The 14,891-nt window shown below is 42.5% G+C and overlaps 1 protein-coding gene across 3 annotated transcripts in view; it reads right to left on the reverse strand.

The window, feature by feature from the left end:
• The window catches only part of LOC118231663 (palmitoyltransferase ZDHHC5-like), a 41,837-nt gene that overhangs the window by 12,045 nt on the left and 14,901 nt on the right, over positions 1-14,891 (reverse strand). For 2 of the 3 annotated variants that reach the window (XM_035425709.1, XM_035425711.1), the window contains exons 3-9: positions 10,758-10,879; positions 8,568-8,725; positions 7,943-8,115; positions 6,144-6,246; positions 4,171-4,262; positions 3,780-4,024; positions 1,593-1,699 (exon numbers count right to left, since the gene is read on the reverse strand). In XM_035425709.1, the coding sequence (XP_035281600.1) occupies positions 1,593-1,699; positions 3,780-4,024; positions 4,171-4,262; positions 6,144-6,246; positions 7,943-8,115; positions 8,568-8,725; positions 10,758-10,879 (1,000 nt within the window). The remainder of the gene's footprint in view (positions 1-1,592; positions 1,700-3,779; positions 4,025-4,170; positions 4,263-6,143; positions 6,247-7,942; positions 8,116-8,567; positions 8,726-10,757; positions 10,880-14,891) is intronic. The other variant, XM_035425710.1, reaches the window with a different exon arrangement.

Here is a 14,891-nt window from a genome sequence, read left to right on the forward strand (position 1 = left end):
TACTATATCAGATATATTCAGTGGGTCAAAAAATCTGATATAGTACATACAAGTTTTAGTATTTGGTGGCACTGCCTTTTAATTGCTTAAATTGAATCAAACGCATGGGGTAAGGAGTTGGTCTTGTAACTCCTTACCCCATGCGTCGCTAGGTCGCTGCCGTCATACCCTTGAGCAAGGTACTTAACCTGCAGTGCTTCAGTATATATCCAGCTGTATAAATGGATGAAATGTAAATGCTATGTAAAAATCTGTGTAAGTCACTGTGAATAAGAGCGTCTGCCAAATGCCTGTAATGTAATGTAATGGGTAGCCTTCCACAAGCTTCTCACAATACTTTGCCGGAATTTTTGCTCATCCCTCCTGACAGACCTGGTGTAACTCAGTCAGGTTTGTGGGCCTTCTCGGACACGCCTTTTCAGTTCAGTCCACAAATCTTCTGTGGGATTCAGGTCAGGGCTTTGTGATGGCCACTCCAATACTTTCACTTTGTTGTCTTTAAGCCATATTGTTACAACTTTGGAGGTATGCTTAGGATCACTGTCCTGCTGGAAGACCCAGTTGCGACCAAGTTTCAACTTTCTAACTGATGTCTTGAGGTGTTGCTTCAGTATTTCTAGATAATCCTCCTTCCGCATGATGCCATCTATTTTCTGAAGTGCACCAGTCCCCTTTCCAGCAAAACACCCCCACAACATGATGCTGCCACCCCAATGCTTCAGAGTTGGGATGGTGATCTTTGAATTAAAAGCCTCATCCTTTTTCCTCCATACATAGCGCTGATCATTATGACCAAACAGCTCAATTTTGGTTTCATCTGACCAGCGAACACACCAAAAGGCTAGGTCTTCATCCTGGTGATCACCTGCAAACTTCATTCTGGCTTTTTTATGCCTGTCTTGGAGTAGGGGCTTCTTCCTTGCACAACAGCCTTTCAGGCCATGGCAATGTAGGATTCTCTTAATAGTGGATGTAGATACTTTGGTACCTGATGCCTCCAACTCCTTCACCAGTTCCATTGTTGTTGACTTCAGGTTCAGCTGAACCTTTCGGACCAAAGTTCATTCAGCCCTGGGAGTTAATTTGTGCCTCCTTCCTGAACAATGCAGTGTCTGTGTGGTCCCAAGACTTTTATATTTGCATACAATTGTTTGTACAGATGCTCGTGGTACCTTCATTTGCTTGGAAATTGCTCCTAAGGAGGAACTGGACTTGTGGAGGTCCACAATTTTTTGGCTGAGTTGCTTGGATTTCCCCATCGTATCAAGGGCAAGAAGGCAGTGGCTTTAAAGGTAGGCCCTTAAATACAGCCACAGGTGCCAATTAACTCCTGATCATGACAATTGGCCAATCAGAATGCCCTAATTGACTTGCCAAAAGAAATGTATGGTAACATGAAATGTGTGGAGTTTGAATGTCTTTAGCCCAGGTGTATGTAAATTTTGTCCTCAACTGTATGTGAAGGCTGTTTGTGTTACCTCAGAGTGTGTGAGGGCTGTGTGTGTGTGTGTGTGTGTGTTACCTTGTTAGAGTATGTGACGGCTGTGTGTGTGCGTGTGCTTGTGGGTATGTGAAGGCTGTGTGTGTGTTACCTTGTTAGAGTGTGTGAGGGCAGTGTGGTTTTTCCCTGGGCTTCTGTGGGTGGGTCTGTACTTGTACATAGTTGGGGTGGCAGGGTTTTCATTCAGCAGGCAGCTCTCTGTGAGAAAAAAACAGTTTAATCACTTAGCGCACACCCTCTAATGGTCGTCATGCCGGTGTGCCTAGATTGTTCAACTCATTCATTGCTCCTGCAACCAAAGTATGAGTTGAAAACAGAAACGCTTTGTTTTAGTTTCATTAGTAGGCAATACACAACAACTATGCCGAATATGGAGTTCCGCAGCGCCACCATTGTCGCTCTGGTCGTTCATTTAACAAGCACCCCCTCCCTCCAGTCTCATTTGCAACTACACCCCCCACCCTTGACATAATGGACAATATTGTCTATCTGGGCATTCATAAAAATATTCTTTCACCACTCAAAAATCGTATTCCATCACAGCAACAAGATAAACCCAACAATAGCCCTAAGGTATGACAATACAGTAGTGAAAATGCTGCTCACTGAATAACGAAATAAACAAAACAAAGTTTTAAAAATGATACCATGTCATTCTACAGTCAATATCTGGGACTAAATATTGAATGAATATACAAACTTACCATTGGTTTTACGCATAGAGATGTCTGTTTTGAAAATGAGTGGTCATATATTGTTTTGGATAATTGTTTGTGAAATGCATGTGCATTTGTGATGACTGGGTACCTTCCAAAATATCTATGCGTAATACCACACGTTGTTTACCATGTTGTCACCCTTTTTAGTACAGTCTGGCTTGATCGACAATGAATCAATCCAATAGGTGACAGAATAAGCTTTCTAACGATGTATAACGTCTAATTTTAATAGCGTTTTATAGCTCGGCGTACCCGAAGGTTTTCTCATAATAGCATTCACTCTGTGGTAGCAGTAAAAGAAACAACAAAACATTATCAATGATTTTCGTAATTTAGTGGGAAATATTATTATTATTGAGGACTTCTGAGCATAGCTAAGCCATGTTTGCTGATTGACCTAGCAGACATGGTTTTCTGGAGTAAGACAGAACAGGAGAGAACGACAGGAATGATTTACTGTCTCCACCTCCTGAACACAGATAACATTTCAGCATCGCTATATAAGTATTACTGCTCAAAATATTTATACGTTATTTTTTAAAGTGAGTGTCTTTCAATAGGTTAGTGGTATTTTATAATGAGGATATTTCACAATGCAATGTAAGTGTTTGTTAGCAGCTTCATAGTTTTTGTGTTTCATGCACCTGATATGACGGGAAATTTGGAACATTGCCAAAACGTGGTGGACGGTTGTTGTCTCATCCCCATTCAAGAAAACATTACATACTGTAGAGTACAGAAATACATACGAGAGCTCATTATTACACATTTAGGTTTAGGTACTGTACCGCATTGTGTGACAATGTTTTTGCATTATTTTTATCCAATATCAATGTTTCATCTTAAACCTTCATAAGAGGCTTATTTATATGCTTTATAATGGACTAAAAGTATTTTATCCATTTTTGGAGAGATTTGGATATGTATCTGGACCCCTAGAAATTCACTGTACTAACAGAAAACAGTAATTCCCACTTGAGAATGATGCAACAGTGAGTTTCTTTAGTCAAAACAGTTGATTTGTAGTGAATTACTTAATTATATTGTGATTCACAGCAATGCATAATTTAGACATTTTGGATAGATTTGGAGACCCTGGGGACACTGTTTAGTTTTTGCTTCATAGATCTTTAGTTGTTCTACATATCCACCCTTAGATTTTATGAACTTGTGGTCAAGGAGTTTTTGATCCAGGACATATATAGCTTACCCTGCTGTATATTTGTAATCTCTCAGTATTTCATTGCAAACTAAAAAAGAGCAAATTCATTTTTGATTTTTTGTCTTGAAAATTGACTTTGTGGCTATTTATTTTTTCCAAAATTATGAATATAAATTAATCTAAGTTAGTATTGTAAATGGTACAAATGTCTTGCTTCATTTAAGCCATTTTTCAAGTCTCTGTGGTGTTCACATCTGATGTTATAAAGCTTTAAATAGGGTACCCCCTAAAAGGGCAAGGATTGCCCAGATTGGGCATGTGCACTAAGGGGCTAATACAGGAACCAAGCCCCACCCCCCCATTCTGCACTGGACACACTGCACACCTCTGTACGCACCCTCAGTGTTCCCCATGGATAACTGCCCCCGGGGCAGATCGGGGTATCGGAACTCTGGTTTGGTTGGAGGAGGGGGCTCTGCATCAGCAGACTGGCTTTCCATCATGTCCAGGCTGCTCTTAGATGGCGAGCTATGACGGTCTGCCTGGATACCGTTGTCCTGGACTTTGGTGTCCGAGTGCTGAGGCCTGAGGAAAGGAGGCTGAACCACCACAGCCTGGGGCTTCCTGCTGTGGCGCAGGTACCTGCAATGCACATATACCTCTAACTAATATACACACACTCGTAACAAATACACACACAGGCCTTTAACTAATACACATACACACAAACACCTTTAACACACCACCAAAAAGACTGCAGTGGCATATACACAGATGGACAGACAGACCTGGGAGCCTGAGAGCTGCACAGCACATGACAGACATTCCTCCAACAGCCGTTAGTGAAGGGGTTCACCCCCCCTCTGAACTTCCCTGTCACCTGGGGGGTGGGAAGAGAATACTTTTGTGTTTGTGAATTTACTGTACTTTGGCAACACAGTTTTTCACACCGATAAATAAATACTGAAATTTAGTAAATTTCAATGGAAGGACAGCAGGAAAGAGAGTGTTGTTAATTTCCCTCAGATGAGATTCCATACTGCAGATTACAGTGTGGGCGGAGAGGTGGGGTTAAATGGGTCATATCTGCAGGTTTATGAAGCATTTTTACGTACTGACTCCTTGGGTGTCCCCAAAATCCCTCAATCATAATTCTCTGAGCTTTCAGACACACACACACACGCACGCGCATGTGCACACGCACACAGAGCCTTCGGAAAGTATTCAGACCCCTTCACTTTTTCCACATTTTGTTATGCTACAGCCTTATTCTAAAATTGATTTTTATTCTCAATCTACACACAATACCGCATAATGAGAAAGCCAAAACAGGTTTTTAGAAAATTTAGCATATGTAATAAAAATCTGAAATATCACATTTATGACACTAAAAATTGAGCTCAGGTGCATCCTGTTCAAATTGACCATACTTTAGATGTTTCTACAGCTTTATTTGAGTTCACATGCTAAATTCAACTGATTGGACATGATTTGGAAAGGCACACACCTGTCTATATACGGTCCCACAGTTGACAGTGCATGTCAGAGCAAAAACTAAGCCATGAATCAAAGGAATTGTCCATAGACCTCTGAGATAGGATTTTGTCGAGGTACAGATCTGAGGAAGGGTACAGAAAAATTTGTGCAGCATTGGAAGAAGTTTGGAACCACCAGGACTCTTCTCCTAGAGCTGGCCGCCCGGCCAAACTGATCAATCGTGGGAGAAGGGCCTTGGTCAGGGAGGTGACCACGAACCCAATGCCCACCTGAGCTACAGAGTTCCTCTGTGGAGATAGGAGAACCTTCCAGAAGGACAACCATCTCTGCAGCACTCCACCAACCACCACTCTTCAGTAAAGGGCACATGACAGCCCGCTTGGAGTTTACCAAAAAGGCACCTAAAGGACTCTCAGACCATGAGAAACAAGATTCTCTGGTCTTATGAAACCAAGATTGAACACTTTGGCCACAATGCCAAGCGTCACGTCTGGAGGAAACCAGGCATCGCTCATCATCTGGCCAATACCATGCCTATGGTGAAGCATGGTGGTGGCAGCATCATGCTGTGGGGATGTTTTTCAGCAGCAGGAACTGGAAGACCAGTCAGGATTGAGGGAAAGATGAACAGAGCAAAGCACAGAGAGATCCTTGATGTAAACCTGCGCCAGAGCGCTCAGGACCTCAGACTGGGGCCAATGTTCACCTTCCAATAGGACAACGACCCTAAGCACAAAGACAATACAATGCAGGAGTGGCTTTGGGACAAGTCTGTGAATGTCCTTGAGTGGCCCAGCCAGAGCCCGGACTTGAACCTGATCAAACATATATGGAGAGACCTGAAAATAGCTGCGCAGCAACGCTCCCCATCCAACCTGACAGAGCTTGAGAGGATCTGCAGAGAAGAATGGGAGAAATACCCCAAATACAGTTGTGCCAAGCTTGTAGCGTCATACCCAAGAAGACTGGAGGCTGTAATCGCTGCCAAAGGTGCCTCCACAAAGTTCTGAGTAAAAGGACAGAATACTTAAGTTAATGTGATATTTCAGTTTTTATTTTGAATAAATTTGCCAAAATTTCAAAAAACCCTTTTTCATTATGGGGTATTGTGTGTAGATTGATGAGAATAAAAATTAATTTCATCCATTTTATAATAAGGTTGTAACGTAACAAAATGTGGAAAAAGTGAAGGGGTCTGAATATTTCCGAAGGCACTGTACATGCTCATGCACACACAAACTCATGGAGACGCACACGCACACACCTGTTCATTGGTGGTCCTGCCACGAGCCACTAGCACAATGTGGAAGCCAGTCAGCCCTGATACTGGAATGAAGAAGAGGCCGGCCACACACATCACAGCCATACTGAAAGAGTGAAGGAGCAGAGCCAAAATGGACACAGAGACAGATACACATCACAGCCATTTTGAGAATGTGAAGGAGCAGAGAGAGCCAAAATGTATACAGAGATAAACAAACACAGATAGATCCATAGACAGAGATCTACAGGTTAATTTCTTATAGCCCCAATCAGACACCGGCATCTAAAAATAGCATTCTATTAAATTATTGCTTTCATTGGTCTCTGATTCAAAATGCACTGCTGTAACACCTACACAGCTGCAAAGTGCAGACTCTCCGCACTCGATCGGTAGAACCACTAGAGATAACAAAAGAAATAACAAGGCAGTCTCTTCCCCAAACTGACACCCCAGGCTGATGATTGTGGTATTTTGTAATCCAATAACTGTCTGCAACAAATCAAAAAACTGCTAATCCTACAGTGATGGTGTTGATATCGCTAAAATCCCCCTCTGGTCCCTAAGCAATCAATCGGCTCTTTGCATATAAGCTAGCAAAAGTCACTATTCATTATGTGTTATTTCCATTGAGCTGAAAGCGTTTTGAAAATGAGCATTTCTATGTATGTAAATAGAATGTCAAACACGAAAAGTTCTGATTTTCTAAAAAAAGCAACTTCTTACCTTACACACCTAAACAAATTCTCAATTAGACATTCTAGTGCCGGGTAAATTACCTAAAAGCAAGCTACTACTACCCTCTCTAAGATCTACCTATCGTAACGTTTGCCCCTGCTTGAAACCCTGTTACAGTAATCATACATTGTCGTGCTGTTCAAGCTCATTTACACAGCTTTCAAACGTAACTTACAGCTTCCTTCTAGCTGAAACTACAGCTTGGATGTTCTACTATGTACCGACTTACTTTCACTTTGCGTTTTCACATAGCGCATGAGAGGAAATTTAGCATACAATTTATTGGAGCTTTGTTTACCGGTAACTGCTTGCATAAAAGACACTTGATAAAAGGCACTGTATTGTAAATTGTTTAAGATTAGATTTTATATTTGAGTCAATTTCTTCCTAGAGACCTCTCACTCTGTAGTGATCAGGTTTGCTTCTGAAAAAGCCTGATTTACAGCAGTCTGGCAGCTAATTGCAGGTCACAGCACTTAGATACAATCAAACCACTTAGTTTTACCTTGCTACGTGAATGTAGTTTGTGTGTTAACTAATCATGAACATAATATGGACACAATTTGTACACAGAAGCTCTCCAAAAGGACAGAAACAGCATTTGACTGAAATACAGTGCAGTCAAACAGAGAGAATGGGTAAATAAAGAATATTTGTTTTGTGTGCGGGTACCACCCTCAATGGAATTAGCACCTGGATGTGGAATATGACTGGAAAAAAAAATATGGAGAGGTTTTCGGGAAATTTGGGCCCAGTTTTGGAAAAACGCATGTTAAATTTTACTGCTTTGTTCAATCCACTTCAAACTTTTTTCCTGGTGTTGTATACATCATAGGGTTCGATTGGGGGAAAAAATCTTGATTTGTCCAGTATCAGAAGTGCATAAAACCATTACAGAATATAGAAGATACAAAGCGATTTTTGGATATCTTTGTTGTTTTTCAGAATAAATATATCCTGTATGTTTAAGGGGTTAAATAAGAGAACCACAGGGAGGCTGAGAGGGAATCACAGACTGACAGAGTGAGCGAGAGACAGACAGACGGGTATAAGGTGTAGGATACGTGACGGCAGAGTGCACACGGTCCAGCTGCTGGGTGTGGAACAGGATGAAAAGCAGGCCGAAACCAAACACAGCAATGATGTGCGCTGTCAGCGACAGCAGGAACAGGAAGAAGTAACGGTAATTTCTCCTGCCGATGCAGTTATTCACCCATGGACAGTGATGGTCAAAATCCTGCAAGAGAGGGAGAGAGAAGGAGGGAGGGGGAGAAGGGAAAAAGGGCAGGGTACATTTATATGTTACTTCATGTTATAACACAGGGGTTGCTAGGTGGTTCATCTTATGGCACTGATGGTCCCTACAGACTGGTATCAAATCCAGACCATTACAGGAATGACTGTGGTCAGCAGCCCCGCCGGGCGATGCACAATTGCCGACAGCATAACTCAGGAAAGGGAAGGTTTCAGTTGGCTGGGGTGACAGCATCCCATAATATTTGTGTAGCCCTTCTATATCAGTTGTGTAGTGTTTGAATCATGGTTGTGTAGCGCTTGTATGGCGGTTGTCTAGCATTTCAATGACGGTTGTGTATCGTTTGTATGGCAGCTGTGTAGTGTTTGTATCGCAGTTGTGCAGCATTTGTATAGCGGTTGTGTAGCGTTTGTATCTGGGTTGCATAGTGGTACCTCTACACAGTTGTCACAGACGGAGCAGTGAGAGCAGCGGGGGGGTCTGTAGAAGCGGCAAGTGGAGCACCACTTCATCCGCACCTGGATGCCACGGATCTCCACAGTCTTATAGAGTGGGGCGCGGAAATCATCCTCCTTATCCTCATCTTCCTCCGCTAGCAAAAATACACAGCCATTAGCAAGTTTACTCTCCTTTGCAAGCATACAAACACAGCCGAGAGCACAGTCCCTCTGATAGCATGAAGACACACCAATTAGCAGAGTTTCCTCTGCATCCCCAAGCACAGACACAGCTGCTATCACAATCTCCTCTATCCGGAAGCACTGAAACACAGCATTTAGTAGTCTCCTCTCTGTCTCCAAGCACACAAACACAGCCATTTGCACAGCCTCCTCTCCGTGAGCAGAGACCCTGCTGTTAGCACAGTCTCCTCCAGAGACACAGGTTTTAGCAGGCTTCTCTCCATTCTCTAGAACAGACAGTTGTTAGCATGGTCTCCTTTCCGTCCTTTAGCATAATGGCACAGCCATTAACAGTCTCCTGTCCATTCTCCACAACAGAGACACAGCTGTTAGCACAGTTTCCTCTCCATCTGCTGGCAGACACACAGCCATTAGCACTGTCTCCTGTCTATCTGATTGCACAGAGGAACAGCTGTTAGCAGTGTCACCTCCCTCTGCAAGCACAGAAATACAGCTGTTAGCAGTCTCCTCTCCCCCTGCTAGCACAATCTCCTCTCCGTCCACTAACATAGAAACACTGAATTTAACCGTCTCCTATCTGTCCCAATGCACAAAAACATAGCCGCTAGTAGTTTTTTCTCTTCCTGCTAGCACAGAAACACAACCTTTAGCACAGTCTTCTCTCTCCACTAGCACAGATACAGCTGTTAGCACAGTCTCCTCTCCCTTCGCTTGCAGAGACATAGCATTTCCACATCTCCTCTCCATTCCCTAGCACACACAGCCATTAGCATTCCTGTTTTTGTCCACTAACAAAGACACAGCTGTAAGCAGTCTCTTCTAGGCCCTCAAACACAACAACACAGCCGTTCGCAGTCTGTCCTGTGTCCGCTAGGTTAGCAGTCCATCTGCTACCGGTGGCAGAGCCATTAGCAGTCTCCTTTCCATATGCTAGCACAGAAACACAGCTGTTAGCACTGTGTCTTCTCTGTCCACTAGCACACAGCCTGCCCTCCTCCCTGTCTGCTAGCACAGAAACACAGCTGTTAGCACTGTGTCCTCTCTGTACACTAGCACACAGCCTCCTCCCTGTCTGCTAGCACAGAAACACAGCTGTTAGCACTGTGTCCTCTCTGTACACTAGCACACAGCCTCCTCCCTGTCTGCTAGCACAGAAACACAGCTGTTAGCACTGTGTCCTCTCTGTCCACTAGCACACAGCCTGCCCTCCTCCCTGTCTGCTAGCACAGAAACACAGCTGTTAACGTGTCGCCCCTCAGTCCTCTAACACATAAATACAGCCCTTAGCACAGTCTCCTCTTCGTCTGCTAGCACATACGCAGCTTTTAGGACAGCAGAGATTTTCCAGGCTCAAAATAGGGCTTAGTGTGGAACAAATTGAGGTCAGTCCAGCATTACTGCCACCATCAACTCAACGCACTGAATGTAAAGTTTAGAATGTAGGCCTTCAAGAAACCACAATACATTGAGATGTAGGCTGTAAAAAAATTAAATGGTGACCAAGATAAAAAATTGGGACAATTTAAATATTTATTGAAGGATTACATATTGTAAGTACCAGAACTGAGGGGAAAATATAGCCCATACTGAAGGATTTACACATTGTGGGTGGTTTATTCTACAGGAATAGTGGTATTTGGAATTGTATTATGTATAGAAATGAGTTTCATTTTTGTTACTCAAAATTTAGGGTACAATAATAATTAACCTTTAACTTACTGAATCTACACAAATGTCAGCTTTCTATATTTAAATAATTTTTATATAGTCACTCAAAGAATGCTTGCACCATCATTTTTGTCACTGGTGTTACTTGTACCCTACACAACATTAAAGGATTTTCAAATTTTAATTTCTCAGTTCAATCTGCACAGGATAAGTTAATACAGTAGAATCCAGTCAAATGCATAATGGATTATCGCACGATTCTGGCATTTGTGGTTTTGGTTGAGGCAAACACAAAAAGAAAAGGAGAGCAAGTACCTCTGGGGAAGATGCCGGAGTCCATGAATGTGGCCATGCAGAAGTTGGCGAGGACAAAAAGGAAGACGACTCCATTGTAGATGGGAATGGCAACAGAGAACCTGTCGGACAGCCAGGGGCATCTGGGGGAGGGGGGGTGGGCTTAAAAGTTAAAACACTGTTTCACTGCAGAAGGCGCCTAACACTAAAGCTAGTCCAACTGCACACATATTACATGATACTGATACCATTGTGACCATTCCAAACAACAGGCAGGGTGAGTGTCTCTGTTTCTGTGTCTCCCTGTCTCCATGTGAGTGTCTAAGGGCTTGGTATCCCTCAATCTTGGACAGTGACCAGCATGATGCTGATTTACCCACTCGTTGGCTCATCCAAGTACAGACACTGGATTTTGTGTCACATCCTTTTGCCCAGATAACTGTGACTTCATTCAGCTTTAAAACATTGTAATTTCATCTTAAAAAGATCCATAACTTCTCATCTTAAATTAGTGATCAAAGCATTAGTTGATGAATCTTTTTTTCTTTTGTTGTATAAAGTTTAACCACTGTCCTTTAACATTTCCCACACTATAGGCCACTGGGTAAAGAGAGGGAGAGAGAATGAGGGGTAACGAGAGGGAGAATAAGAGAAATAAAGAGAATATGGGATGAGAGGGAGGGATGGGATACAGAGAGACTTTATAGGGAATTACGCACAAAGAGAAGGACCATTTCATTTAACATGACAGATGTTGGCCTACATTTTGCTTTTCCTGTTATTAATCTGGACAACTAAAGAACCAAGTGGCCAGAGGACACAAGACTGAGAAAGCGAGACAGAATAAAGTCCTCAAAATTGAAATGAATATACTAGGAATGGGCATTAGGATGAGCCTTAGTCCACGAGTACCCAGGGGGAATTTCAACAGAATATCAGGACGCTCACATTCTGGGGGACGGATGGGGGGGGGGGGGGGGTGGAATCTGTGATTATAGCCATTTTTGACAGTTACGTTTTTTTACCACTTCTGCAGTTTGCTCCATTTTTACTGCATTCCATGACATTTTGGCAGTTTTGGATGGGAACTGTCAACATTGACGTAGTCTACAGTGTGATTTATAGCCTAGTGGCTTGGCCTATATCATTTTCACAATATTAAGTGCTGGGAAAAACAAAGTGTGACAATATAGAATCAACATTCTAGAATGTGCAGGGATGTGGGACTGCCCTGTTTTATTTGCTTCCTATCTTGCAGATAGGTCCTACCAGGTCACCTGGATGAGGTCTGCCTCTGCTTCTCATCTGCTTGTTATAAGAGTCCCCCCCCCCCCCTTACAGGTTAGTGATAAAATATCTTCCTGCCTGGCTGACATCTCAACCTGGATGGTCAGCCACCACCTGGTCAACCTCAACAAGACTGAGCTGCTGTTCTTCCCCAAAAAGACCTCCCTAATACCTGAGCTGTCAATCACAGTTGAGGGCACTACAGTGACTGCCTCTCACTCTGCAAAGAGCCTGGGGTGGTCTTGGACAACCGGCTGAACCTAAAGGAGCACAACAAGGTTCTGCAGATTCATCCTGTACATCATACCTGACTACACACTCCACCCAGGGCCGGATCATGGTCCCGTGAGGCCCCTGGGCACATGTCTTTTAGAGCCCCCCAACCCCCCCCATTATTAAATGATAACCACTAAACAGTGTGCTAGTGTGTACCAACACCACAACGTCCATTTAGCATACTTGTCCAATTGGGCTAGCTAATAAGCTCTCAATGAGGTTTTTATTCCCAAGGCCACAGCATCCCATGTTTTGAACAAATAATAGTTTTGAACTAATAGTTAGCTAGCTAGTAGCTTTGATTTAAGCATCATGACTGGCATGCTGTTTTAACATTTATTCAACCCACTGTAGCTAGCTACCCCTTTATCTTATACCACTTTCACACAGATGACCCGCAAACAAATGCCACCTAACTAACTAGTTAAGTTGTGTGCCACCTAACTAGTTAGACAGCTGAGTTTTAGGATGATAGTCAGTGAACTAGCTGGCTTTTTAGTGCAGCTAATTTGGTTGTAAGGGCAGCTAGCTGGCAAAAATGGCAGCTAGCTAACTCAGTGGTGTAGGTTTTGTGTGAACACTGGGGGGGGGACATTAAGTGGGCAGTCTGGGGGTCCTCCCCCAGGAAATTTTGAGTGTCAAACACTTCATTTCCTGCATTCTGGTGAATTTTTATACACCAATTTGTGCCTTTTCTGCATCAATTTATGGTGGAAATGCTTCTTTCATGTTTTTATTGGGGGGGGACAAATGCACGTGTTCTAAATATTGAGGGGGACGTATCCCCTGCGTCCAGGGATTAAATTGGGATTTGGGAGGTGGGTGAAAAAAGGTACAAACCAATGAATGTCGCAGCTCAAAATAGTTGTATCTTTAATGTACTGTGCACATAATTGTAATTAAGGAAAACATTTTTAAAAGAATGTATACTATTGATGCAAGCGTTTACATAATATATTTCAAGTTTATTGAGTGTCATTAATGCTGAGAATTTTTTTTACCCACGAAAATAATCGGTCATCCGCCTCTTGTCCTCACTTACTTCCTCCTTAATCCATCTTTCTTAAACTGGTGGGGCGCAAAACTTTCCTTTAAACTAATCATTGATCTCAAACTGTTCTAATTAATTTTCAGTGATTAACAAGCATGCAAACATCTGACTAATCAATTGGAAAGGGACACAGCTTCTTCGCATTGTGTTAGGGAGATTAAATGATAAATGCAATTTAGAAAAATCCGTTTTAATCACTAAGCAGTGGCGGAATCTTCCGCCGATTTTCATTGAGTATCAATACAATTAATCCACAAAATAGGTTACTCAATACTATCATATATAGCCAGCTCTCCCCAAATAGGTAGTTTTAGCAAGTAGCCTAGGCCTTATAGCCTACATTTTCATTTGCAGTACGAAATTGTGCACATTTTTAATCAACATCGTTTGCGGATAAATGCACTTCTTTCTCCGCACTCGTAGGCCTATTCATGTCAAATATTTGCAATGCGTAGACTGTAAACAAAATTGAAGTGGAGGTTTTGTTTTTGCTGGGTTATTCTGAAAGCTAACACGGTAGATAACAGACTGGTGTATCTTGTTTGTTAAGTATAGACTACTTGATTAAAACGGATTTTTAACAGATAAATTGAATTTATGATTTAATCCCTCTAACACGGTATGAAGACGCTGCATGTTAGGCTACTTGCCATTTTATTAATCCGATCGTTGGCACGCTTGATTATAAAGAAAAATTACTAATGAAAACAGGTTGAGATCAATGATTAGTTTAAAAGAAAGTTTTGCACCTCACCGATTTTCAGCTCACCGATTTTCAGCTCACCAGCAACCTGCTGATTTTGCTCAAGCAAACAAAGTTGCCGTTAATAATAGCTGGCGTTCGTGGGGGCTGTTTATTCATCTCTCTTTAAAATGTTGCATAGATCAAATGACATATTAATGAAATTACCTAACGCATCCGCTTTCAAACAATCAACGATATTTTTCTTTCTGTGCCTGTCTATATAAACGACCGTTCCTCTTGAGTTTTTTTTTTCTTCGGATTTTTGATTGGTTGAGAGAGTAACTGGCTAGAGGGAACACATGGACTAGGCCTACAAAAATGGATTGTCATAGCTATTTGTAAAACTGCCGGTCAAAATTATTTATTTATTTACCAAAGGTGGGTGGACGCCATGCACCTGCGTCCACCCCCAATTTAACCCCTGCCTGTCCCCCCCCCCGAAATCTACACCTATGGGCTAACTAATTTCTGTTAACAAGCTGAATCATATGGGCAGCTAGCTAGGGAACATGGGCAGCTAGCTAAAATAAAGGGATAGCTAGTTACGGTAAGTCAAATAACGAACGGCTTGCCATAATATGACGCCCTTCAAACTGTCCTGTTATGCAGAATGAACAGACTTGTTGGTGAATATTGTATCATGCCACAGCATATTGTAGTGTGCCAACCAGTGGCTCAGTTTTATAGCACTGTACTCTCCGAGGCTCTCGTTTTAAGCATGCACTGTATGTACCAAGGGGCCCAGGTGTTACGCTCGATGTATGCACCGAGGGGCCTGGGGGCCCTAGTGGTCAGC

The sequence above is a fragment of the Anguilla anguilla genome, chromosome 7 (genome assembly GCF_013347855.1).
Source record: "Anguilla anguilla isolate fAngAng1 chromosome 7, fAngAng1.pri, whole genome shotgun sequence".
NCBI classification, from domain to species: domain Eukaryota; kingdom Metazoa; phylum Chordata; class Actinopteri; order Anguilliformes; family Anguillidae; genus Anguilla; species Anguilla anguilla.